The 27,811-nt window shown below is 37.7% G+C and overlaps 1 protein-coding gene across 47 annotated transcripts in view; it reads right to left on the bottom strand.

Annotated features, from left to right (window-relative positions):
• ZNF644 (zinc finger protein 644) overlaps window positions 1-27,811 on the bottom strand; it is a 116,755-nt gene that overhangs the window by 61,152 nt on the left and 27,792 nt on the right. For 30 of the 47 annotated variants that reach the window (XM_071217282.1, XM_071217264.1, XM_071217272.1 and 27 more), the window contains one exon: window positions 3,870-3,930. The exons of 2 other annotated variants lie outside the window; for them this stretch is intronic. In XM_071217282.1, coding sequence (XP_071073383.1) covers window positions 3,870-3,913 — 44 coding nt within the window. In that variant the 5' untranslated portion in view covers window positions 3,914-3,930. Of the gene's footprint in view, window positions 1-3,869; window positions 3,931-14,797; window positions 14,887-17,993; window positions 18,073-27,811 lie in introns of those variants that run through there. 15 more of the 47 variants (XM_058303189.2, XM_071217295.1, XM_071217288.1 and 12 more) reach the window with 2 other exon arrangements.

Genomic DNA, 27,811 nt, shown 5'->3' with positions numbered 1-27,811 from the left:
TAGAATCTTCAGTTTTTAAAGAAATAACTAGTAGAAGCTCACAAAGAGAATATTAAGTGAACTGAGCTAATGACAGCACAACTCAGTGATGAAATTGACAGCCACTGAGTGGACACTTTGGTTGAACTGTACAAGAAAGGGGACCATATAACACAGCGAACCCCATGGTGAATGATGAACTGTTGTTAACAGTACAAATATGAGAATTTTCTCTCATGACCTATAATAAATATACAATACTAATACATGGTGTTAATAACAGGATGGTTTGGGGAAAATATACCAAATTTAAGCTAGGGACTATAGATAGGAAAAATATTATGACAATTAATTTAATCATTTGTAATGACTGTGTCACAACAGCATAAGGTGCTGGTGGTGGGGTGAAGTATGGTATGTGTGACAGTTTGAAGTTCTTTTATGAATCCCCAAGGGAAAAAGATTATGTTTTTGAACTAATCCATTTCTGTGTGTGCTCTTCTGACTGGACTGTGAGGCATGACACAGGTTGGGTTTCTGCCCTGTTGCTGGGCCTAACATAAACAGCAACACAGAGCGACACACAGCAAAAGGGAGCTATGCCATTTTTCCCCAGCCATGCGAGAGAGAAGACTCCAGGTTTGCCTACAGCTGCAGAAAGCCAAGAGGCTGAGAGAGGTCCCAGAGTCCAGAATCAGCAGGGCAAAGAGGCATGAAAAGAGGCCCCCGAGTGGCTGGACCCAAGGAACATCTCAAGGCTAAGGAGAGGAGCCCAGCCATATGCCTGATTGCCACGTGGCAGGACACCAGGATCACCAGTAAATGACTTTGGTGAGAAGGCATCTCTGATGGAGCCTTGATTTGGTCATTTCATAGCTGCAGAACTGTATACTTTTACCCCAAACAAAATTCCCATTATAAAAACCAACCCATTTCTGGTAACTTTGCATTGGCAGCCCTGTGGCAAACTAAGACAGTATCCATGATTGTTCTTTAAAAATTTGAAATTAGGGAAGCAGACTTGGCCCAATGGATAGGGCGTCTGTCTACCACATGGGAGGTCCAGGGTTCAAACCCCGGGCCTCCCTGACCCATGCGGAGCCAGTTCATGCACAGTGCTGATGTGCACAAGGAGTGCCGTGCCATGCAGGGGTATCCCCACGCGCAAGGAGTGCATCCCCTAAGGAGAGCCACCCAGTGCCAAAGAAAGTGCGGCCTGCCCAGGAATGGGGCCGCACACACGGAGAGTTGACACAGCAAGATGACGCAACAAAAAGAAACTCGGTGCCGCTGATAAGGATAGAAGCCGTCACAGAAGAACAAACAGTGAATGGACATAGAGAGCAAACAATGGGGGGGGGGGGCAGGTTAGGGGGGAGAAGGGGAGAGAAATAAATAAAAAATAAAATCTTTTAAAAATTTTGAAATTAAAAAAAAAAGGAATCTTTAAAGAAATAACTAGTAGAAACTCACAAAGAAAAAACTATTAATAGCAAACAACCCAATTTCCATACAGAGATTAATGCCTCCATTTGAAAACAGTCATCAAAATCAGCAATGACACATAGTCTTCCTTAAAGGGTCTAAACTATGAACATTATTAACCATTTTATTCCAACTGGATTCAAAGAAGCCTTGGATGCTTTCTCTTTTCAAAATGGCTCTAATGCTGCCTCTGGATTGCCCTCATTGGACACTTCCTACAGCAACTGAAGTACCACTGACCCTAGTCCATTACAGCCAGCATTCTGAATCCCTATGTGTCTGAGAGAGGACAAGGACTCTGTTGATCTACGTTTAAAAACAGTCAGTGAGTACTTAAGATGTCCTGGGTACTATGCTACTAAGATAAGTAAGTCCTGGATAAGTCTGCTTTCATAGGGCTAAGTCTAGCAGAGAAGACAGACTACTGCAGTATGGCCAGGCCTGGCTCTAAGGATGAGGTGATGCTCAAGATTATCTATTTTAGGAGATAAGGTGACAACCAGGAGGAAGGACACTGACAGGAGAAGTGGGGGATTGGGAGTGAGTAACAACATATATCTAGGAGTGTGAAACATCATTTTTAGTTAATTCTAATAATTCTTGGCAGTTTGGCACAGCTGTAGTGAGATAATTATATACTGTTATAGAGCTTACATTTTATTCTGCAGGTAATGGAGGACAATGGAGGGGGACAAGTAGTAGAAGAAAAGCAGTGCTAAGAAACTGGCAAGTGAGGTCAAAGACTTAAAAAATCCAACAAAATTATAGAAAGAATGGGTAAACAATTTGTAATATGGTCATACAATGGAATATAATCAGCAAAAAAATAGTAAATTACTGATACACTCAACATGGATGAAAGTAAAAAACATGTTGAATGAAAGAAGCCAGACACAAGAGTACATACTATATAATTACATAAATGTATATATAAAGTTCAAGAATAGGCAAAACGAGCTATGCTGATATAATTCAGAAAGATGCTAATCTCAGGAGGAAATGCTATTGGATTGGAAAGGGAAGAGAACAAAGAACTTTCTGGGATAATGAAAATACATCTTGATCTGGATGGTACTTTCATGTGTGAATATATATGTAAGAAGTCATTCAGTTCTACCCTTAAAATTGTATGTGTTTTAATATATGTAAATTATACCTTAATTTTTAAAATGCCCATATAATTGTGATGGAATAATACGTCAGGATAAGTTCAACCAGTTTCATCCCACAAGCAATTTCTTACAGGAAATCAAAACAAAGGTTCTGATGATACTTGATACTGTATATTCAACTAGCAAACAAAATCCCTTTAAGACCATCAAGAGCAAGTCTGGCCTCTCCTTTTTAGAAAGATATATGGTCAAGCATTCTTTACAGTGAATGCTGTGAAAATAAATTATGCTTTCTAATGAAAAAGAAAAAATTAACTATTAACCCTCCAAATTAAGTTTTCGATACTGCAGCACCTACCCTCACACGTGGTACTATAAGGACTAATGAAGTAATTGAGAGCCCAATGGTTACTGCCACTACTCTTGTTATTATATGACAGCAATAAAAGGGAAGGTTTGCTTGAAAGTATGCCTCAACAAATAATTGAGATTACATTATTTAGCTGTACTTTACCAACTACTCAACCACAGCACTTCTCGCCCTCTTTTTCACAAATGTTGAATCAGCAAGTTTTTGACAGCTGAAACATCTGGTTAGATTTTAGGAAGACCAAGTTAACTGCAATTTTATCAAAGTATTCTTTTTAATCTGCTAATATCTTGAAGCCATGTTCACATAACAAATGACAGTAAAAGTATTTTTTTTTTAACCTTTCAACAGCTTATATTATTAAAAAGCATTCTTTCACAAACCAGACCAGAAGTACATGATCACAATTCAATTTTCTGAAAGTGAACAGCCTTGGAAATTAAATCTAATCAGAACACTACATTAGAAAAATCATTCAGTAGAAATGTCCACTTGAAAAATATTAAAACAATCGTTTACACTATTTTAAAAGAAAGAAGTCATAATTTGGGAAATTTAACCCATCTGTGGAAATCCTTTGCTCAAAGAAATAAAGTAAAATTCATGAAAGCAAAGATTATTCATGTACTATGATCCATTAAGGTGCAAGCACTGAAAGCAATTGCACAAATCTCTTACTAAACTAGCTTCTGTATGGCGAAACCAAATACCAACTTGTATATTTTAGTTAATTCAACATAAAAGAATAATAAGTAAAAATAGTTCTAAAATTTGATGTATTTTTATTCCCATCAAATCAACTGGAAGAAGTGTGTCAAAAAGTATATTATCTCAAAATGTTACTAAAAATCTCACTGGTCCTGGACTTGAATGTACTTTTTAAAAAATATAAAATTTTGTATTTAACAAAATAGTCAACTTACCTAGATTTTGTTTTATTAACATCTTGCTGCAAGAACAATCTCATCCGAAATTAAATCAAACCTGCAAGGACACAGGTAAAGATCATCATTTAGGTTTTTGCGTCAGGTATGAATGACTACATCTGCAAAGCACTACTCTCCCAAATTAAAAATGAAACATCCAATTATTTTCTAGACAAACCATCTATCTGAAAAAATGTTCAGCTAAAACATGATCATTTTTACCTTCAGAAAACTACTGCTAAGTATCTTTTTTCCTCAGCAACAATAATCCAAACAAAACTTAAATATTCTAATTCTCTTTAAACAAATTTACAGTGACTTGTTTTCCTTAAATTTTACTACCATGGCAATAATCAGAGTATTTGTTAATAAATACAAACTTTATCTAATATTATCAAGTACATACCAAACAATACACCAAAAAGCTGAAGACAAAAAAGATACAATATGGGATGGCATAAAAGTATATACTAGTAAGTAATCATAATATTGGCTAGTACTTATTAAGTACTTACTAAATGTAAGACCCTGTTATTCTAGAGAACAGCATACACTGATACTCTCTTGTTTCCTCAATTTAATCCTTAATGTAGTATAATGTGACTTTTACCCCAACAATCCACTGAAAATGTACTTACCAAAGATCTACCTACCCCTACCTACTATTTACCACAGCCCACAAACTCTGAAAACTCAAAATGTCCTACTCTAAACTTTACATCTCCTTCCCCTAACTTGAAACTGGTTTATTATTCCCCTGAATTCTCTGTTTAAAAAAAAAATAAGGCACCACTATCTTCTTCACAGTTTTTGATTTTGTTCCTTTCCCCATACCTGCCAGTCTCACATATATTACTATAAACTTACTACTTTTAGACTATCTCAAATTCATCTTTCTCAGAACTATAGGAGTAATCACTTTACAACAGCTGCCCTAAACATGTTTCATCTATGCTTCAAGTCCTTTAATAACACTCACGAACCTCAGAATAAAATCAAAACTCCTTAACACAGAACTTCTTAGCAAGATACTCTATAATCCCAGCCTTATCTGTCTATCCCTAATTACTACTCTCATTCACTACTTTATTTTTCTACATAAAGCCTCTTCAATTCCCAGAAGAGGCCTCATGCTCTCTCAACTTTCATGCCTTTTTACACATTGTTCCTCATACATATAACTGCCTTCTACTTCTTTAACTTTGCTAACACCTTTTTACTAGTCCTTCAATATTTAGCTCAGTCATACTAGCAGATCCTTCTTTTATCCATTCAGTTGTGTAAAGCTGTGTTTCTCAGTTTCTATCAAAACTATCAACCTTTTCTTTTTGTTTCTGTGTGTATCTTCTGAACTAGAGTGTAGACACATTAAGAACAAGATTTCATTTCTCTTATCTTGGCACTCAGTGGATGGCAAATGATAAAAGCTTTAAGAATGTTAAGAAGAGTTGATTAGAAGCTTCATGTTGTATCTCAAAATGTATTTAAGATTATAGAAGGCAAGCAAGTAAAATTCAGGTTAATAAGCTAAATTCACATTTTCAAGGAGGGGAGAAAAAGTTCACATCATCTCTGGATCCAGTAATGTTAAATAATTATATCTAAGTAAAAATACAACTGACAAAATCAGCTCTGTCAGTGCAATCTTGTATTAAATGAATTAATTTTATGGATCATCAATACCAAGATTCTGACACTGAATCTTTCTACCCCTACAGAAAACAAAGTCTGTAAACTAGAATTCCTAAACTAATTTTAGTGTAAGTCTTAAACAGAAAAGAGTTAGAGAAGAAGGCATATGGTTTTAGTACTAATAGTGTCAATAATATAGGGGAAAAAAAGGTTCTCAAACTTTAGCATGAACCAGCAGCACCTGGAGGGCTTATAATACACAGATTGCTAGGCTCTACCCTAGAGTTTTTAATTGAATAGGTCTAGATTAGAGCCTGAAAGAATTTGCATTTCTAGTAAGTTTTTAAAGTGATGCTGATGCTTCCAGTTCACGCACCACATTCTGAGAAACACAGACCTGGAGTTTTCCACATGTTTAGAAGAGATGAGAATATTCTTTGCCATCTCCTGCTGCCAACCACCACTCACCCAAAATTGGATACTGGGATTTGTTACAAACTAAACTATAAATCAAAGGACGAACACGCAGCCCACTCTGAGTTTGCTAAGTATGACAGGCTAAAAAGTGGCCCTCCAAAAGATATTCACATTCTAATCCCTGGAACCTATGAAAGTTACCTTATATCACAAAAAAATGTCTTTGCCGATGTAATTAAGTTAAGGATCTTGAGATGGAGAGATTATCCTGGTGGTTCCTAAATGCAATCACACATATCCTTATAAGATGGAAGGGGATTTGATTATACAAAGAGAAGGCAAATGTGAAGACTGAGCCAATAGAGATTGGAAGATGCTAGCTTTGAAGACTCGAATGATGCAGTCATAAGCCAGGAATGCAGCAGGCACCAGAATCAAGAAAAGGCAAGGAACAGATTCTCCTTTTGAGCCTCCAAAGGACGTGCAGCCCTGCTGACACCTTAAATTTTGGCCCAGAGATACTGATTTCTGACATATGCTTTCCAGAACTGAGAATAAATTTCTGTTGGTTTAAGCCACCCAGTTTGTGGTAATTTGTTTTGGCAGCCATAGGGAGTAATGCACTGAAGATAAATAAGGAACACCTCCACAAAAATGCATTTACAAACACCAAACCCATACACATAATATATAACTTCAACTTCAGTTGTTTACTTTTTTTTACCTTGTTCTCTTCTTACTTATATCTCAAAATCTGAAATAAACTTTTAATTGCATTTGTTCTCCAAATAGTCATACCCACACATTTTAAATACTATCTTTTTTTTTTTCTCTCTCTCTCTCTCTCCCCTTCCCCCCTGCCCCGATAGTCTGTTCTCTCTTTGCTGCATTTTCTTCTTTGTCCACTTCTGTTGTTGTCAGAGGCACGGGAATCTGTGTTTCTTTTTGTTGCGTCATCTTGTTGTGTCAGGTCTGTGTGTGTAAGGCGCCATTCCTGGGCAGGATGCACTTTCTTTCCCGCTGGTCGGCTCTCCTTACGGGGTGCAGTCCTTGTGCTTGGGGCTCCCCTTTGCGGGGGACACCCCTGCATGGCACGGCACTCCTTGCGTGCATCAGCACTGTGCATGGGCCAGCTCCACACAGGTCAAGGAGGCCCGGGGTTTGAACTGCAGACCTTACATGTGGTAGACAGAGGCCCTAACCACTGGGTCAAGTCCATTTCCCTCATTTTTTTAAAAATTTCGTGACATTTGGTAGAAAATAACTATAAATTCATACTTTAAAAATATTATATAATGGGGATTTTAAGTGAGTGCTTGGTGGTAGGTACAGAAAAAAGGAGAACATTTAAAGTTACTGGTATACAGCTGGTTTTACCTCAGCAAGATTTTAAGAAAATATTTTGAAGTAGTTTGATATTATTTATGAACTCCAAAAAATATATATTTGATTATGTTTGTAAAATGGCCTGTTCCTCTGGGCGTGATACCCTTTGATTGGATTAGATTCAGTTGAGATGTCTTTGATTAAATTATATTAAGATTAGGATTTTCATTCAACCACATCAGTAGAATGTAACAGTCCCCTCCCATTTTGTGGGCTATATAAACAGACACTAAATAACCAAGGAAACACACAGAAACAGAGGAAGAGAGCTTTACAGACAGAAGATCCTGAGGCCCTGGGAAGAGAGATGAGCCATTCACCTGAGAGTTTACAACTGACCTTGTGAGGCAACCAGAGCAGCTGAGCCTGGAAAGAAGAGCACCATCCAGTCCACGGCTGGGATAGGAGAGAGATGGGACCATGGGGCCTTAAGAGGAAAGAAGAACTGAATCCTCAAAGATATTACCGACCACCTTGTTTCAATATGTGGCAACACACTTTGGTGAGGAAGTAGCCTTATATTCTTTAGGACCTTTTAATTGTAAGCTTTTACCCCAAATAAATATCCTTTATAAAAAGCCAAGAGATGACTGGTACAGTGCTAATGCACCCATTGGGCTGAATAATACAGATTTATATAATAAAATTTTAAATACATCCTCCCCAAAACCTCAAAATTCCAACTAATCATGAGAAAAGCATAAGACAAATCCCAATTGAGAAATCTCCACAGTATACTCACTAGTACTCCTTAAAAAATGTCAAGGTCATCAAAAATAAGGAAAGTCATGAGAGGTCTTTAGTTCATAATATAATACTTGGATCATTAATTTTAAAAACATATACCATACTAATATAAGATGTTAATAATGGGGGGGAGCAGATGTGGCTCAGTGGTTGAGCACCTGCTTCCCACACAGGAGGTCCCAGGTTCCGTTCCTGTGCTCTAAAAACAAAAACAACAAGCAAACCAAAAAAAAAACAACTCAGGGGAGCCAAAGTGGCTCAGTGGTTGAGCACTGGCTTCCCACATAGGAGGTCACAATCTCAGACTAAGTACCTCAAAAAAAAAAAAGAAAAAAAAGGTTCATAACGAGGCAACTGAGAGAAGTAGGGAAGAATTTGCTCAAATTTTCTGCAAATCTAAAAATGTTCTAAAAAAAATAAAGTCTATTAATTTTTAAAATGATTTAAATACATTTTAAATATAAATGTTTAAACATGTTTTAGAAAATGAAATAATGATCATTTATAAAAGTCTTCAGAATTAAATCCTAAAGTTCCAATAACCCATCAGAAATACATACAAGGGATGGACCAACAGGATGGCAGTGGAATAAGGAGCTCCTAGAGTCAGCTCCTGCCACAGGGCAGTTATTAAATACCCAGAGCTATCTGGAGCTGCTTGAAGCATCTGTTTGGGGGCTCCAGGAGATCAGAAAAGTATTCTGCAATATACTTGAAGGAACTGAAGGAAAAGACTGCCCAACTGCAGAGAAGAGTCACAAGTACAGCACTCCACACCACAGAGGTCGGTGCCCATCCTCCACTGGAGTCATGAGCTGTCCCAGGAATTGTTCCATGGCTGGAATTGAAAGCGCCACTTCCCAAAAACAGGAGGAAGAGACAGTTGGATACCAACTTCAGATATTGATGAGCAAATTCAGTGGGCTAAAATATAATCCTGAGAATATCTGAAGTTTGAAGCTGTCCAAGTCAGAAAGAGGCCGGTAGCTGCCATCTTAACTCTGCACCTGGCACAAGGGGAAGCGGGGTGGACTAAAAATCACAGTGCTGGTATGGACCAGCTTTTTTCCATCCAGATCAGACTGCGGCTCTAGACTTAAGCCCCAGCCCCATCTCTGGTGGGAGGAAGCTGGGAAGACCTGCGTCAGCCTCCCCAGGATATTACCAGCCAAGCCCTTGGAGATGGGTGACCATCCTACTTTGGTAGCACAAGCTGCCCCAGGAGCTATTCTGTGGCTGGAACTGGAAGCTCCATTTCCCAAGAACAGGGCAGGAGGAGACAGGTGGCCACTGATTTCAGTTACTGATTGGTGGATTTGGCTGGCTAGAGTATAATCTTAAGAACAGCTGAAGTCTGAACTTATCCAGGTCAGAAAGAGGCTGGTAGCCACCACTTTGAGTCTGCCCCCAGCATGAGGGGAAGCCGGGCTGACCAAAATTCACACTGATGAAAGGAACCAGTATCTTTCATCTAGATCAGCCTGAAGCCCCTGCCTAGGCTTCAACCCCACCTCTGGTAGGGAAGAGGCTGGTGGGCCCTGCACCAGCCTATCCAGGTAACTGGCTGACACAGACTAAATAATCCAAAGTCCATCAGGGCAACTGTGGTCATCTTGGACCTGCAATGCATATTGCTGCCGACACCTGCAGCTCCATTCCTGCCCCAGGCAGGAAAGAAAGGGACGTGAAGCTTCATCAGTCTCTCTGGGCAACTAGAGTCTAGGCCTGCATGATCTGGACGATTCCACACAGCTGTAACTCTGTCCCTACCCCTGGAAAGGAGAAAGTTGGGAGAAGCTTCATCAGTCCCTGCGGTAATGAGGGCAGCTTGAGCCTCCACAGCTTACAGCACCAACTATATCCTAGGCTCCTACTGCATAACCAGCAAGGGAGAAATGGCATGAAGTCCTAAACTAAAGGGAAAAACTGTACCCAGAATACTCTAGAGTAAGCCAGGTGCCAAGACACCAACAAAAAATTACAATCCATACCAAAAACAGGAAGATATGGCCCAGTTAAAGGAACAAGATAGGCCTCCAGATGACATAAAGGAGTTGAGGCAACTAATCACAGATGTTCAAACAAATCTCCTTAATAAATTCAATGAAATGGCTAAAGAGATTAAAGATATTAAGAAGACAAAGGATAAGCACAAAGAAAAATTTGAAAGTATACATAGAAAATTAGCAGATCTTACAGGAATGAAAGGCACAATAAATGAAATTAAAAATAATTGGAATCATATAATAGCAGATTTGAAGGGGCAGAAGAAAGGACTGGTGAGCTCACAGAAACAGCATCTGAAAAGTGAACATACAAAAGAACAGATGAAGAAAAGAATGGAAAAAATAGAACAAGGTTTCAGGGAACTAAATGACAGCAAAAGACATGCAAACATACATGTCATGGGTGTCCCAGAAGGAGAAGAGAAGGGAAAGGGGGAGAAGGAATTTAAAGAAATAATGATAGAAAAGTTCCCAACCCTACTGAAGGAAATAGATATCCATATCCAAGAAGCACAACATATTTCCATCTGAAAAAATCCGAATAGACCAACTCCAAGATACATAATGTCAGAATGTCAAATGTCAAAGACAAAGAATTCTGAGAACAGCAAGAGAAAAGCAATACATTACTTACAAGGGATATCCAATAAGATTAAGTGCTGATTTCTCACCAGAAACCATAAATACAAGACGACAGTGGTGCACATCATACCACTTGATATCTTGTAGTACCACTTAGGATACAAGAGAAAGACTTCCAGCCAAGAATCTTATATCCAGCAAGACTGCCTTTCAAAAATGAGGCTAAGTTTAGAATATTCACAGATAAAGAGAAACAGAGAATTTCTAACCAAGAGACCAGATTTTCAAGGAAATTATGAAGTATGCTAGAGCTTGAAAAGAAAGGAGAGAGTCCTAGAAGAGAGTCTAGAAATGAAGATTATATCAATAAAAGTAACTAAAAGCCTAGGACCAGATGGTTTCACAGGTGAGTTCTACCAGGCATTCAAAGATTTAATACCGGGAAGCGGACTTGGCGCAGTGGTTAGGGTGTCCGTCTACCACATGGGAGGTCCAAGGTTCAAACCCCTGGCCTCCTTGACCCGTGTGGAGCTGGCCCATGCGCAGTGCTGATGCGCTCAAGGAATGCCCTGCCACGAAAGGGTGCCCCTGCATAGGGGAGCCCCACGTGCAAGAAGTGCGCCCCATAAGGAGAGCTACCCAGCGCAGAAGAAAGTGCAGCCTGCCCAAGAATGGCACCGCACACACGGAGAGCTGACATCAACAAGATTACGCAACAAAAAGAAACATAGATTCCCGTGCCACTGACAACAGAAGCGGACAAAGAAGAACACGCAGCAAACAGACACAGAGAACAGACCCCCCGGGGGTGGAGGGGGATAATAAAATAAATAAATCTTAAAAACAAACAAACAAAAAAAAACCCACAAAGATTTAATACCAATCTTACTCAAGTTCTTCCAAAAAATTCAACAAGAAGGAACGGTACCAAACATTCTATGAAGCCAATATCACCCTAATACCAAAAACAGATAAATATATTACAAAAAAAGAAAATTACAGACCAATTTCTCTAATGAACACAGATGGAAAATTCTTAATAAAATACTTGCTGGGAAACGGACTTTGGCCCAGTGGTTAGGGCGTCCGTCTACCATACGGGAGGTCCGCGGTTCAAACCCCGGGCCTCCTTGACCCGTGTGGAGCTGGCCATGCGCAGTGCTGATGCACGCAAGGAGTGCCATGCCATGCAAGGGTGTCCCCCGCGTGGGGGAGCCCCACACGCAAGGAGTGCGCCCGTGAGGAGAGCCGCCCAGCGTGAAAAGAAAGAGCAGCCTGCCCAGGAATGGCGCCGCCCACACTTCCCATGCCGCGGACTACAACAGAAGCGGACAAAGAAACAAGACGAAGCAAATAGACACCAAGAACAGACAACCAGGGGAGGGGGGGAAATTAAATAAATAAATAAATCTTTAAAAAATAAATAAAATAAAATACTTGCTAATCGAACCCAAAAACACATTAAAAGAATTATCCATCATGATCAAGTGGGATTTATAGCAAGCATGCAAGGCTGGTTCAACACAAGAAAATCAATCAGCATAATACACCACATTAATAAATCAAAGAAGAAAAACCACATGATCTTATCAATTGATACAGAAAAGGCATTTGACAAAATACAGCATCCTTTCTTGCTAAAAACACTGCAAAAGATAGGCATTGAAGGAAATTTCCTCAACATGATAAAGGCCATATATGAAAAATCCACAGCTAACATTGTACTCAATGGTGAAAAAGTAAAAGCTTTCCTGCTGACATCAGGGACAACACAAGGATACCCACTGTCACCACTGTTGTTCAATATAGTGCCATAGGTTCTAGCTAGAGCAATCAGACAAGAAAAAGAAATAAAAGGCATCTAAATTGGAAAGGAAGAATTAAAGCTTTCACTATTAACAGATGATATGATTGTCTATATAGAAAATCCCGAAAAATCGACAACAAAGCTGCTAGAGCTAATAAATGATTTCAGTAGAGTGTCAGGATACAAGATCAATATGCAAAAATCAGTGATGTTTCTATACACTAACAATGCACAATCCGAAGAGGAAGTGAGGGAAAAAATTCCATTTACAACAGCAACTAAAAGAATCAAATATTTAGGAATAAACTTAACCAAGGATGCAAATCACTTGTATTCAGAAAACTATAATGCATTGCTAAAAGAAATCCAAAACGACCTAAATAATTGGAAGAACATTCCATGATCATGGATTGGAAGACTAAATATCATTGAAGATGTCAATTCTACCCAAATTGATATACAGATTCAATACAATTGCAGTAAAATTCCACGAGCATTTTTTAAGCAAATGGAAAACATAATTATCAAATTTATCTGGAAGGGTAGGAGGACCTGAATAACCAGAAACATCTTAAAAAGGAAAAGTGAAGTTGGAGGACTCTCACTTCCAGACTTTAAGTCATATTACCTAGCTACAGTGGTAAAAACAGCACGGTATTGGCATATAGACAGACACACAGACCAATGGAACCGATTGGTGGTTCAGAACCAGACCCTTACATCTACAGCCAAGTGATTTTTGACAAACCTGTCAAACCCTCCCAATTGGGGCAGAAGAGTTTATTCAACAAATGGTGTTGGGAGAACTGGACTTGCAGAGCCAAAAGAAAGAAAAAAGGCCCCTACCTCACACCTTGTACTAAAATTAACTTAAAATCAATCAAAGACCTAAATATAAAAGGAAGTACAATAAAACCCCTAGAAGAAAAAGTAGGGAAACATCTACAAGACCTGGTGGTAGGTGGTGGATTCTTAAGCCTTATACCAAAAGCATGAGCAACAAAAGAAAACACGGATAAATGGGACCTCCTGAAACTTAAAACATTTCTGTGATTCAAAGGATTTTATCAAGAAGGTAAAAAGGCAGCCCAGTCAATGGGAGAAAATATTTGGAAACCACTTATCCAGTAAGGGTTTAATTTTCATTCTATAAAGAGATCATGCAACTCAACAACAAAAGAGCAAGCAATCCAATTTAAAAATGGGCAAAAGATTTAAATTGACATTTCTCCAAAGAGTAAATACAAATGGCCAAAAAGTACATTAAAAAAATGTTCCATATCACTATCTATTAAGGAAATGCAAATTAAAACAACAATGAGATATCATCTAACCACACAGAATGGCCATTATTAAAAAAAGAGACAACAGTAACTGCTGGAGAGGAAACAGGAATACTCCCTCACTGTTGGTGGGAGTGTAAAATGGTGCAGCCTCTATGGAAGACGGTTTGGCAGTTCCTCAGGAAGCTAAATATAGAACTGCCATATGATCCAGCAATTATTCCTCTAGGACTATATCTAGAAGAACTAAAAACTATGACACAAACAGACATCTGCACACCAATGTTCATAGCGGTGTTTTTCACAATTGCCAAAAGATGGAAACAACCCAAGTGTCCATCCACCAATGAATGGATAAACAAAATGGTATATACATACGATAGAATACATGCTACAATAAGAAGAAATGAAATTGGGACATATGTGATAACATGGATAAGTCTTGAAGACATTATACTAAGCAAAGTAAGCCAGACACACAAAAGGACAAATATTGTATGGTCTCATTAATATGAACTAAATACAAATAACAAACACATGGAATTAAAACCTAGAGTACAGGTTATAAGGAGATAAGAGGAAGGTTGAGAAGAACTATGGATGCTTAACGTATGTAGAAGTTTTAATTAACTTGACTGTAAAATGAGGAGATGGATAGATGATAGTAACACATTCTGGTGAGTAACAACTGGTTTATAAATGGGATTGTTACTGAAAAAGGTAGTGTGGGGAAGTAAATGTCAATAGAAAGAAAGCTAAATAATCATCTAGGAACCAAATAACACAGTGAATCCAGAGGCGGTTGAGAACGGTGGTTAAGGGTACAAATGCAAGAGTCCTTCTGTTAGCTAGAGCAGATGTACATCACTATTCAGGGTGATGGGAATATGGAGAAACATGGGAAAACTACAATTGGCGTGACCTATAGACTGTGGTTAACAGCAATACTATAATATTCTTGTATCAATGCCAAGCTATACTGTGCTGATAATGGAGGTATAAGGAAAAAGTGTGCCAAATGTATGTTATGGACCATGATTGGTGGTAACAGTCTGATGATATTACCTCATAATCTGTAACAAATGTTCCACCAGGGTGTGGAGTTGTATGGGAAATCTACACATCTGTATGACTGTTTTGCAAGTTCACAATACCTGTAACAAAAATACATAAAAAAAAAAAAGCATGAGTTGGCAGGAAAATACACCAAATATAAGATATGGAATATAGTTGCTAGTAATATTTTGACAATGCTCTTGCATAATTTGTAACAAATGTTTCACACCAATGCAAAGAGTTGGTGGAGGGGTGATGTATGAGACCCGTGTGATGTTACGTATGTTTATTTTGTAAGTTCACAATTTTCACAATACACTTATTGTTTATGTGTGTTCATATATGAATGATATACTTCAATTTTTAAAAAGTAAAAATGTCAAGACTGGTGAAAATAAAATATGACAGATAAAACTCAAATAGTCAGGAATAAACTTAACCAACAATGCAAAACACTTGTATTCAAAAAACAGCAACTCAATGTTAGAAGAAGTAAAAAAGGCCTAAATAACTGGAAGAACATTCCATGCTCACAGATTGGAAGACTAAATATCATTAAGATGTCAATTCTACTCAAATTGATATACAGATTCAATGCAATCCCAATACAAAGTCCACCAGCAATTTTTTTAATTGAAAAGACGATTATCAAATTTATTTGGAAGGGTAAGTGGTCCTGAATAGCCAGAAACATCTTAAAAAGGAGAAGTGAACTTTCCTCTCTAGACTTTAAATTATATTACCTAGCTATAGTGGTAAAAACAGCATGGTACTGGCATAAAGACACACACATAGACCAATGGAACCAAACTGATGGTTCAAAAAGACTCTCATATGTATGGTCAAGTGATTTTTGACTAGCCTGTCAAACCACACAGCTCAGGCAGAACAGTCCCTATCTCATATCTTGTCCAAAAATTAACTCAAAACGGATCAAAAACCTAAAAATAAAAGCAATAATCATAAAGCTTCTACAAGAAATTATAGGAAAATAGCTTCAAGACCTGGTGTTAGGTGATGGATTCTAAAAGGAGAAAAGAGGACTGAGATGGACTACTGATGTTTAAGTGTGTAGCAGTTTTAATTAGCTTTACTGTCAAAGTGTGGAAGTGTATAGAGTGGATGGTAACACATAGTAACAGCTAGCTTATAATTGGGGATATGCTGAAAATGGTGGTCTAGGTATGTAAATGCCAATTAACAGAATGCTAGAGAATATTCTAGGAACAGACTAGCACAGTAAACCAAGAGGTGGATGCCCTTTGTTAGCTAGAGCAAATGTACATCACTATTGCAGGGCGGTGGAAATGTGGAGAAGCATGGGAAAGATAGAACTGGAGTGACCTATGGAATGTGGTTAGCAGTAATAATATAATAATCTTGCATCTAAGCCAAAGATGTACTGTGTTGATAATGGGGCAGCCTGGAAAATATGTGCCAAACGTACACTATGATCATGGTAACAATCAGATGATATTATATTATCTGTAACAAATTTTTAACCACAGTATGGTGTGTTGATAGAGGCCTGTTGTTTGAGAATTCTGCACATGTGCATGACTGTTTTAGAAGTTTACTATTTCTGTCATTTAAAAAAATATCTAAAAAATAATAATAGGGTGGGTTGGGGAAAAAATACACTAAATATAAGATAAGGACTATAACTAGCAGTAAGATTTTGACTATATTCTTTCATAATTTGTAATAAACATCTCACGATAATGCAAAGTGTTGGTGGAGGGTTGATGTATGGGACCCCGTATGATGTTATACATGTTTGCTTTTTAAGTTCACAACTTTTTCTATACACTCATTGTTTATGTATGTTCATATATAAATGATATAAAGATAATAGTAATAAAAAAGGATTGGGGGAAAATACTTTGGTTAGTGGTAATATTTTGACAATGCTCTTTAATCATTAGTTAAAGAGGTTTAACAACAAAGCAAGGTATTAGCGGTAATATAACACTGTCCTGTATGATGTTATGTATGTTCATTTTATAAGTTCACAACCATTACTGTATACTTATTGTTTATGTTATGTTTATGCATGAGGGATATACTTCAATAAATTTTTAAAAATACAAAAAAATACGTGTAAGAGGATACAGTATTTTTAACAGATGGGTATTAGAAATGGACAAAGACATACAAAAAAACAACAAATTTAGACAAAGATTTTACACCTTCACAAAAATTAATCCAATAAAAAGATCAGTGGTTGCCTGGGGCTGGGGGAAGGGTGTGGCAGAGGTGGGGAAGGGGTGAATAGGTGGCTCACAGGGCATTTTTAGGGCAGTGAAACTATTCTATATGATACTATAATGATGGATACATGACATGTATTCCCATATAACTGTATAACACAAAGAATAAACCCTAATGTAAACTATGAACGTTAGGCAGCGGACCTGGCCCAGTGGTTAGGGCATCCTTCTACCACATAGGAGATCCAAGGTTCAAACCCTGGGCCTCCTTGACCCATATGGAGCTGGTGCGCACAAGGAGTGCCATGCCACGCAGGGGTGTCCCCCGCGTAGGGGAGCCCCACGCGCAAGGAGCGTGCCCCGTAAGGAGAGCCGTTCAGCATGAAAAAAAAGTGCAGCCTGCCCAAGAATGGTGCTGCACACATGGAGAGCTAACAACACGATGACGCAACAAAAAGAAACACAGATTCCCGTGCCGCTGACAACAGAAGCGAACAAAGAAGACGCAGCAAATAGACACAGAGAACAGACAACGGCGGGGGGGGCCGGGAGAGAAGGGGAGAGAAATAGGTAAATAAATAAATCTTTAAAAAAAACTATGAATGTTAATAATAATGTATCAATATTGGTTCATCAAGGGTAAAAAATGTACCACACTAATGAAAGATAATAATAGAAGATACTGTAGGGGCAGGAGGACAGGAATAAAGGGAACTCTATACATTCTGAACAATTTTTTTTAAACCTAAAACTGCTCTAAAAAATAGTCTGTCAAAAAAAATAGTAAAAAAATGCTAATTTTTTTTAAACCAGGGTGGATGAATAGGGAATGGGTTTACCTACCCACCTGAAAAAATTAACAAATCAGAAAATATACATGAAACAACTGCTTTCAGTTATCAGACATTAGGCAAAAAGACAGTGACCCCTGAAAGAGGGAAAACAAAGGTACTGAATACCCCAGCTTACTGCCTAAAGAAAGTAAAGACCCTTACCCAAGGAAGGAAAACCAAGGCAGAGTTCAGTGGTCTCCCTGAATTGACGAGACTGAGCTGCAAGTCAAAGCCAAGGCAGCTAGAGAACACAGAAGAACAAACTAATTAGAGAGAAGACAGCTAAAGAGAAATAAAATTATTTCCCTAAAAAATCCAGATATTTTGTGATTAGAGCAAATATGTAGAGAAACCACTCAAGGCCAAAGAAAGAGCCACCTAAAAGAATGACAGGGAATACTGCTCTAGTCTTACACAGAGTGAGAAATTGTGTCTATTTCCTTCAGACTAAAAGTGGGAAAACTTCTAATTCAGGGAGCACTGGTAAGAGTACTAAAAAGTCTTGCCTAAGTAATGAAGGAAAAGTAATCCTAGACTAAATGTGGTTTAAGAGACAGACCCAAAAAGGGAATGAGACATAGAACTGGGAAGGATTACAAAGTGGTACAAAGAAACTTAAGTATGTAATGAATATATGCAGTATCTTGTTTGCAGTGATAGCTTCCTGAGTGTATCCATATGTCAAAACTTATCGAACAATATACTTTAAACGTGTGCACTTTACTGTATGTCAATTAAGCCTCAATAAATATGTTTTTAAAAACTCCAGAAAACAGGCAGATGATGTGAAGAAGCATTTCACCAAAGATATATGAATGACAAGCACATGAAAAGATACTCAGCATCATTAGTCATTAGAGAAGCGCAAATTAAAAGCACAAAGAGATTCACTATACATCTGTAAGAATGACTGAAATGAAGACCAGCCATACCAAGTGTTAGCCAGTTAAGCCTGGGCCTCCAGAAACCTTGTATACTTCTGTTCTTTCTTTTGGAACAAGCCCAGGAAAACAAACCCAAGCTAACCTGCTGGAGAATGAGAGACCACATGGAAGACGGCCCAAATACTAGACTATAGCCAGCCAACTCCCAAACATGTTAAGAGAACCTAGTCAAGACCTGTTGAGCCCCCTACCAGACCAACCTGCCGCTGCCCAGCAAAGATCAGAAATACCACCTGGATGATAGGTAGAACTGATCTATTAATAAGTGCAACAGTTTAAATCAAGATTTTTGAGTTGTTACACAACAGCAGATACACCAACTCTATCCTAAAGATACAGTATTGAATTTTTCTTGTTCTTAGAGGACTTATTTTAAATTAACAATTGATGGGAAACGGATATGGCTCAACCAAATGGGCTCCCATCTACCACACAGGAGGTCCAAAGTTCGATTCCCAGGGTCTCCTGGTGAGGGTGAGCTGGCCCACGCGGGAATGTGGCCCCATGCGGAAGTGCCGGCTGCAGTGGAGAGTTCATGCAGCAAGATGACCAACAAGAGACACAGAGGAGAGAAAATAAGAAGACAGAGCAGAACAGGGGAGCTGAGGTGGCGCAAGAGAATAATCACCTCTCCCCAACTCTGGAAGGTCCCAGGATCGGTTCCTGGAGCCACCTAATGAGAATATTTTAGGAGATAAGGTGACAACCAGGAGGAAGGATACATAGCGAATGGACAAAGAGAACAGAAAATGGGGGAATGGGTAGGAGGGGATAAATAAAAAATAAATCTTAAAAACAAAACAAAATCCACAATTGACCTATATTTCTTAACTTTTGGTGCCAAGGGAAAAAGAGATACACAAAAGCCTTTCTTACTCTTTTATTAACCGTGAATCTACAAAACATTCTTTCTCAAGTTTTACAAACTTGGAGCCACATAAACTGAGCAAATCAGTTCTGAAAAGAAAGTCACCAGTTAATTATTATTCTGTTTCTAAACAGCTTTCCTGGATTAAATGACATAATGAAATTTTTTCACGATACCCCAAAATCTACGAAAACTGCCAGAGAGCTATCTGTTGTTTTGCCTAACATTTCCTCCCCTACTTTTGTTCACAGCATCTTGGTTTTCCTCTGGGAAAGCATCCTTACTCAATTTTTACAGTGGTGCTAACACTAGGCCCTTGGACCCGGGGATGAAAAAGTGACTACTAGGCTACTCCTAGACATGGTGATTTATTCATGGATAGAAATATAACCCAAAATGGAAGACTTAGAATCCTCCTCAGAATATTTGCTGAGACTATTAGGAAAGAGGCACGCTCTTCTGTGGAAATGATATTTATGAGAATGATGACGGTCACAAAAGCCAGTGGCCATCTTTCCCACCTTATGAAGAGAACATGCTTAGAATTAAGTCACCACAGAAGAACTCAAAGCCAAGTGATACAGACATTATCCAAATGATATCACAAGCACCCAAAGATCCAAACATGCCAGGTAAGTGTAATAAGAACAGATCAGGTAATACTGTTTTAGTTTCCTTGGCTGATCAAGCAAATACCAAAAAACAGGTCAGGTTAAACAATGGAATTTATTTGTTCACAGTTTGAGACTGGGAAAAAGTTCATATCAAGGCATAATTAAGGTGACACTTTCTTCCCAAAGACTATGGCATTCTAGGGTTGTCTGCTGGCGATCCTTGGTCCTTGGCTTGTCACTTGACAAGCCACATAGTAGCATCTCTTGGTCTCTCCTTTCTCTTTCAGGTCCTGTTGATGTTCACTTTCTTGCTTCTTTTGATTTTCTCTATGTGTGAATTTTATTCCACTTATAAAAGATTGCAGTAATGGCATTAAGATCTATCCTGATTGGGCTGGACCACACTTTAACTGAAGTAACCTCATCAAAAGGTCCTGCTACAATGGGTTCACACCAAGGATTAGATTTAAGAACATGTTTTTCTGGGGTATGTACAGCTTCAAACAACCAGGCTAAATAACTCTCTGACTCAGAGCTACTAGAGAAACTGAATACAATATAAAAGCTATCAGCTTGAAAGCATCAGAAAGCTATTAATAACAAGACAGTAAAGAATAATGACACCAAGACCCAAGAGAGTATGAAAATCTATAGATGTGAGCCCAACTTCTAGGGATGCTTCTGCCTTGAGGCTGTTTGCCAATCCTAATGAGGAAACTGAGAAACTTATCAGTGCCTCTGACACTGTTGGAGATCCAGTGGAGCAATAAGTTTAGAAATGGTGAAGATCATACTAAATGCTCCTCACTATGTGAATTCAGACCCTCAAGGACTGAACTCTTGTTAATCCAAAGCAAACAAAGATCCTTGTGTGCATTGTGGCCATTTTTAAAGACACCTACGTGGTCAAATTTAAAAACAAACCAACAAACACACCTCAATCCCAAAAATTTTATTAAGGTAATTCCAGACTGCTAGAAACCCAATGTGTCTGGTGCAAACAAACAAAAAATATCTCTAAGGTACAGAGTTCAAGCCTGGAAAAGCAGCTAGAAATTTAAATGGGGACAACACTGCTGCAAGAGAACCAAAGTAGAAGTAAAACAAGAATTTTGAGTATAAACTCTGCAGATACAGAGGAAACCTGACAGGGTCCACAGAAACAGCAGGCAAGAACTAGAGAGAAGTACTCTGGAAAAATAAAGCTGTATTCTGAGTTTGTTGCTTTTTTTAAACAATGTATTCCTCAACTGTGCATAGCTTGGGCAACAGAAAGCTGAAACTTTACAAGCTTGAAGTATCAGAGTACAAGAGCCTAAACCTAGGAGAACAGATGGAAATTAGTAGAATCCCTAGAGCAGGGTTCTTAACCTTTTTTTGTTCCACAGACCCCTTTGCCAGGTAAAAACCGCAGATCCCTTACTAAGTCCACACTATAATGTGCATTATTTAACAAATATTTCATACCCACACCAACACATCTCAAGAATAATGTTTTTTTGAATTTCAATTTAGGCTCACAGACCCCTAGTTAAGAACCCCTGCCCTAGAAGCAAGAAAAATCACAGGGCTAGCCTCAAAATCAGACTATACATTCCATCTAAATCACTGGGTGACCACCCAATTACTCAGACACAAGGAGACCCATAAAGGTCAGGCAAAAGAAGCAGTAGCTTGCTGGAAGCTGGAAGAAGAAACCTGAGATGCCAGCAGCTGCATATCACAGGGGAGATCAAGTTGGCAGTCTGAGTCCAGGCAAGTGAACTACCTACTAAAACAAAGATCGAAGAACAGTAACAGAATACAGTCATCAAAACATATCCAATAATTCCAGGTTTCAAGCAAAAATCACCAGATACACAGAGAAATAAGTAAGTATGGCCCATACTCAGAAAAACAGGGAGTCATTAAATACTCATTCTGAGACTTGTATGTTGGAGTTAGCATATTGAGTCTTCAAAGCAGCTATTATTAGTATGTTCTAAAAATTAATGCATTCAAAGAACTGGTAGAAACTACCCCCCCCCCAAAAAAAAAAGCTCAAAAATAAAGTAACTGAAATGAAAAATCCACAAGATGGATTCAACAGAATATCAGAGAAAGGATTAGTGACCTTCAAGAAAGAGCAATACATTGTCCAGACCAAAGAGCAAAAAGAAAAATTACTGATAAAATTGCAACAAATTTAACAAAACGCCCCATCCAAAAATTGCAACAAATCCAAACAGGATAAACACAAAGAATTACTCCTATGCATATAATAATTAAGCTGCTGAAAGCCAAAGAGAAAACTCTGAAGCAGCAAGAAAAAGGACAGGTTACAGAAAAGAAATGGCAATATGATTAACGGTTGGCATAATCAGAAACAATGCTAACACTGGAATAACAACGTCAATATTTAGTGAAATAATTCTTTGAAAATGAAAATGAGAATTTGTGGCCAGTAGACAAAACTAACAGATGTTTTTGTTTCTAAAGTAGGATTGGGGGAATAGTAAATATTTAATGCAAAAGATTAAAGAAAAATTACAACAATCAGAATGAGCTGAGATTATGTAGAAAGCTCATTTTAAACCAAATACATCAGTAATTACATGAAATCTAAATGAACATTGTTATAATGAACCACTTAAACACTAGTTATAAGAAAGCTAGTAGAGCTATGTTAATATCAAACTAAGACAGACTTTAAAGCAAAATGCATTATCAGAGTTAACAAAGAACACTTAATAATGATAAAAGGTCAACTCATCAGAAACAATTCTAAATTTGTGTGCTAATAATGTGGCTTCAAATATAAAGCAAAAATGGAAACGTAATAGACCCAAATTCACAATAGTAAAAAAAAATTAAAAGTCTAATAGAACCAGCACATAGAAATTAAGTTACTGAGCACATGAGTTTTGAATAAGATTAATAAAAATTGCTCAGACATATACATACGGCACTCACACCCCAAAAACCTGCAGAATATTCTATTCAAGTATACAAAAAACATGTACAAAATCTGGCGAATAAATGTATGAAAGTGCATGGACACATATGGAATCAGGGAAATGAAAAGAAAAAAAAGACAACCCACTATGAAATACAACAACATACCCTCCAGAATGGTTAGAACTAAAAAGTGACAATATGAGATGCCGGTGAAGATGACGTACAATATAAACTGTGCTGATGAGACTGCATATTGTCAGAAACACTTTGGGGAAAAAAGTTGTTAAAGTCCTAAATATTTACTAAACGTAAGTCTGAGTATGTGTACACTAGATGTATTTAAAGAAATCTGTTAGTTATATTGCTCATAAAAGCCTAAAATTGGAAACAACCCAAAATTTCACTAATAATAGAATGAATGGTACTATAGTTATCCAATAATATAGTACACAGCTAAGAAAATGGATGAACTAGAGTTTTTACGCAACAGGAAGATCACACAAAAAAAGTCTTACACTTAATTTAATGCTTGTACTTTGGAGTCAAACTTAACTGGGAGGGCATGACGAATGTGAGGGAGCTATTAAATGTTTTTAGTATAATGTTGCTTTCATCTTCTGCAGAACATGTAGAACATGCTCTCTAGTAAATACGTTTTTAAAGGTACAGATGTTTTATTATGGTAACTGCAATACAACAATTCTTAATCATAAATTTCTGAAATTATTGTAATTTTCCCCATATCTATTAGAAATTGTTTACCAGCTATTATTGTTTGAAGTGTGATTTGTCTCCCTTCTCTTCCCAACTTCTTGCAAAAAAAAAAAGGTTTCTGTTAATGAATTCAGCAGACATACAATATTTTATAAGCCTTTTGAGCTGTGTGACTTAATATTTGGATACTTGATAATTTATTATGTAATTAATAAAATTGTGACATGCATTAATGTTAATTCAACCATATATTTAAATGGTCTGGGAATGTACAGTTATAGTTCTGTGGAAGAAATAATTTGTTAGTGGTTCACCAGCTTGTAAAAACTGAGTGTGAGAGTTTAAACATCTAAATAAATAATGAAATGCAAAAAAAAGAAAAAAAAAGTCTGGGGAGACACAGAACTTGGAACAGCAAAACAAAGATGTTCAAACATATCTCCTAAAATCAATCCAAAAAGATCAAGAAAAATAGGCATAAAAAGAAATCAGATTTAAGAAGAAAATTAGCGAGTTTAAAAAAAAATGTAAAAGCATGAAAGGAAACATAAAAGAACTTATGGGAATGAAAGGCACAATAGAAGGTGTATTAGTCAGCCCAAGGGGTGCTGATGCAAAATACCAGAAATTGCTTGGTTTTTATCAAGGGTATTTATTTAGGGTAGGAGCTTACAGCTAACCCGGCCATAAAGCCTAAATTACTTCCCTAACCAAAGTCTATTTCCGCATGTTGGAGCAAGATGGCTGCCGATGCCTGCGAGGGTTCAGGCTTCCTGGGTTCCTACATTCCTGGGGCTTGCTTTTTCTCTGGGTTCAAGGTTCCTTTCTTCCTGGGGCTGGCTTCTCTTTCCTCTGTGAGCTTACTTCCCAGGGCTCCAGCTTAAGTCTTCAGCATCAAACTCCAAGATCAGAAACCTCTACTCTGTTCTTCACCATGCCTTTTATCTGTGGGTGGGGACACAATGCCCTAATCATAACTCAATCATTCCCAGGTACAGATCAGATTACAAATATAATCTAATATTTCTTTTTGGAATTCATCAATTATATCAAACTGCTACAGAAGGGATTAAAAATACTCTGGGGGAACACGACAGCACATCTGAACAAGCAGAAAAAGAATCAGCAAACTGGAATAAAGGACACTGCAAATCCTACAGAAAGAAAAACAGAGCAAAGAATTCGAAAATGATCATGGTCTCAGGAAACTGAATGACATACAAAGCACAAAAACATTACATGTCACAGGCATCTCAGAACAAGAAGTGAATAGAAAGGGGCCAGAAAGAATATTTGAGGAAATAATAGCTGAAAATTTCCCAACTCTTACGAAAGACGTAATAATATAAATGTCCAAGAAGCACAACATACTCCATATAGAAAAAAATCCTAAATAGAAATACTCCAATACACATAAATCAGAATGTCAAGTGACAATGATAAACAGAGAATCCTGAAAGCAACAAGAGAAAAGAGATTCATCACTTACAAGGGAACAGCAGTAAAATTAACTGGCAAGTTCTTATTAGAAACCATGGAGGTGAAAAGGCAGTGGTATGATATATTTAAAGTACTGAAAGAGGAAAACTGCTAGCCAAAAAAATTCTTTACCCAGCAAAACTATCCTTCAAAAAAGAGGAAGAGTTTAAAATATTCAAAGATAAACAGAAACTGAGTCCATCAATGAGAGATGTGACCTAAAAAAATTCTATAGGGAATTCTGCAGGCTGAAAGGAAGAGGAAAGAGAAAGAGGTTTAGAGGAGAGTACAGACATGAAGATTATCAGTAAGGATAATTCAAGGGATAAAGAGCCAAAGTAAGATATGACATAAAAACCATAGAATAAAATGGATGAAATACTACTTTACACTAATAATACTGACTATTAATGGTCTAAACACACCAGTCTGAAGACACAAGCTAGCAGAATGGATTAAAAAGTGCAATCCATCTATATGCTGTTTACAAGAGACTCACCTTACATGCATGGACACAAATAAGTTGAAAGTCAAAGACTGGAAAAAAGATGTTCTATGCATGCAGTAACCAGAAAGAAAAGGTAGAGTAGTTATACTTATATCAGATGAAACAGACTTTAAAAAGCAAAACTGCTATTAGAGACAAGGAAGGATAATTATATATTAATAAAAGGGGCAATTCGCCAAGAAGATATAGCAATCATAAATATTCATGCACCTAACCAGGGTGCTCAAAAATACATGAGTGACTCACTGGCAAAACCGAAGGAAGAAAGAGACATCTGTACAATAATATTTGGAGACTTCAACACATCACTCTCATCAATAGAGAACATCCAGATAAAAGATCAATAAGGAAACAAAGAATTGGAAAAATATGATAACTGAACTAGACCTAGTTAGACATAGAGAAAGCACTGCACACCAGAACAGCACAATATACATTCTTCTCAAGTGCTCATGAATCATTCTCCAGAACAGACCACATCATGGATCACAAAACAAGTCTCAATAAATTTTAAAAGACTGAAAGTATACAAAGTACCTTCTCTGAACATAATGGAATGAAGTTAGAAATCATTATCAGGTGGAGAATTGGAAAACTGACAATATATGAAAGTTAAATAGCAGTCTTTATCAGTAGGTCACAGAAGAAATTGCAAGAGAAATCAATCAGTAAGTATCTTAAGGATAAAAATGAGGACACAACATCCCACAAAACATGAGAGTGAACAAAGGCAGTGCTGAGAGGGAAATTTACAGTTCTAAACAGTGAAAAAAGAGGTAAGGGAAGTGTATGTGGCTCAACTGATGGAGCATCCGCCTACCATATAGGAGGTCCAGGGTTCAGTACTCAGGGCCTCCTGCCCCATGTGGTGAGCTGGCCCACACACAGTGCCGCGGCACCATGCAGGGGTGCCCCCCATGTAGGGGTGCCCCATGCACAAGGAATGCGCCCTGCAAGGAGAGCCGCCCTGTGCAAAAAAAAGCACAGCACACCCAGGAGTGTCACTGCACACATGGAGAGATGACACAGCAAAAAGAGATACAGATTCCCAGTGCCACCTGGTAAGAATGCAAGCGGACACAGAACACACAGTGAATGGACACAGAGCAGACAATGGTAGAGGGAAAGACAGAAATTTTGAAAAAATAAAAATGAAATCTTAAAAAAAAAAAAAAGAGGTAAAATCATAGTCAGGAATTCTTAACCTTTTTTGTTCCACGTACTCTCTGCCAGTCAGGTGAAAACCACGGACACCTTACCAAGTCCACACTATACTGTATATTATTTAATAAATATATCACACCCACACCAACACATCCCCACAATAATGATTTTTTTGAATTTCAATTCAAGCTCACTGACCCCTTGTTAAATACCTCGATCATAGTCTTAAACAGCACACCTGGAAGAGGTAGAAAAAGAACAGCAAACTAATCCCAAAGAAAAGAAAGAAAGAAATAACAAAGATTAGAGCAGAAAAAAAATGAAATTGAAATAAATAAAAACAGAATTAATAAAGCCAAGAGTTGGCTCTTTAAGGTCAATAAAACTGACAAATCCTTTGCTAGAGTGATGGAAAAAAGAGAGAAGATGCAAATAAATAAAATCAGAAATGACAGGAAAAAAAGATCATAAGAGGATATTATGAACTGTTTCCCAAAATATTAGACAACTCAGATGAAACAAATTCCTAGAAACACACAAACAACCTACACTGACTCTAGAAGATATAGAAGATCTCAAGAGATGAATTACAAGACAGTGAATCACTTATTAAAAATCTCCCAAAAAATAAATTGTTGAAATTAATGGAAGGACATTCCAAGCTCACAGATTAGAGGACCAAATATCTTTAAGATGTCAATTCTGCCCAAACTGATTTACAGATTCAACACAACCTCAATCAAAATTCCTGG

The sequence above is a fragment of the Dasypus novemcinctus genome, chromosome 9 (assembly GCF_030445035.2).
Source record: "Dasypus novemcinctus isolate mDasNov1 chromosome 9, mDasNov1.1.hap2, whole genome shotgun sequence".
Classification (NCBI taxonomy): Eukaryota; Metazoa; Chordata; class Mammalia; order Cingulata; family Dasypodidae; genus Dasypus; species Dasypus novemcinctus.
The sequence above is the reverse complement of the archived record's forward strand: the minus strand, read 5'-3'. Positions and strand labels throughout refer to the sequence as shown.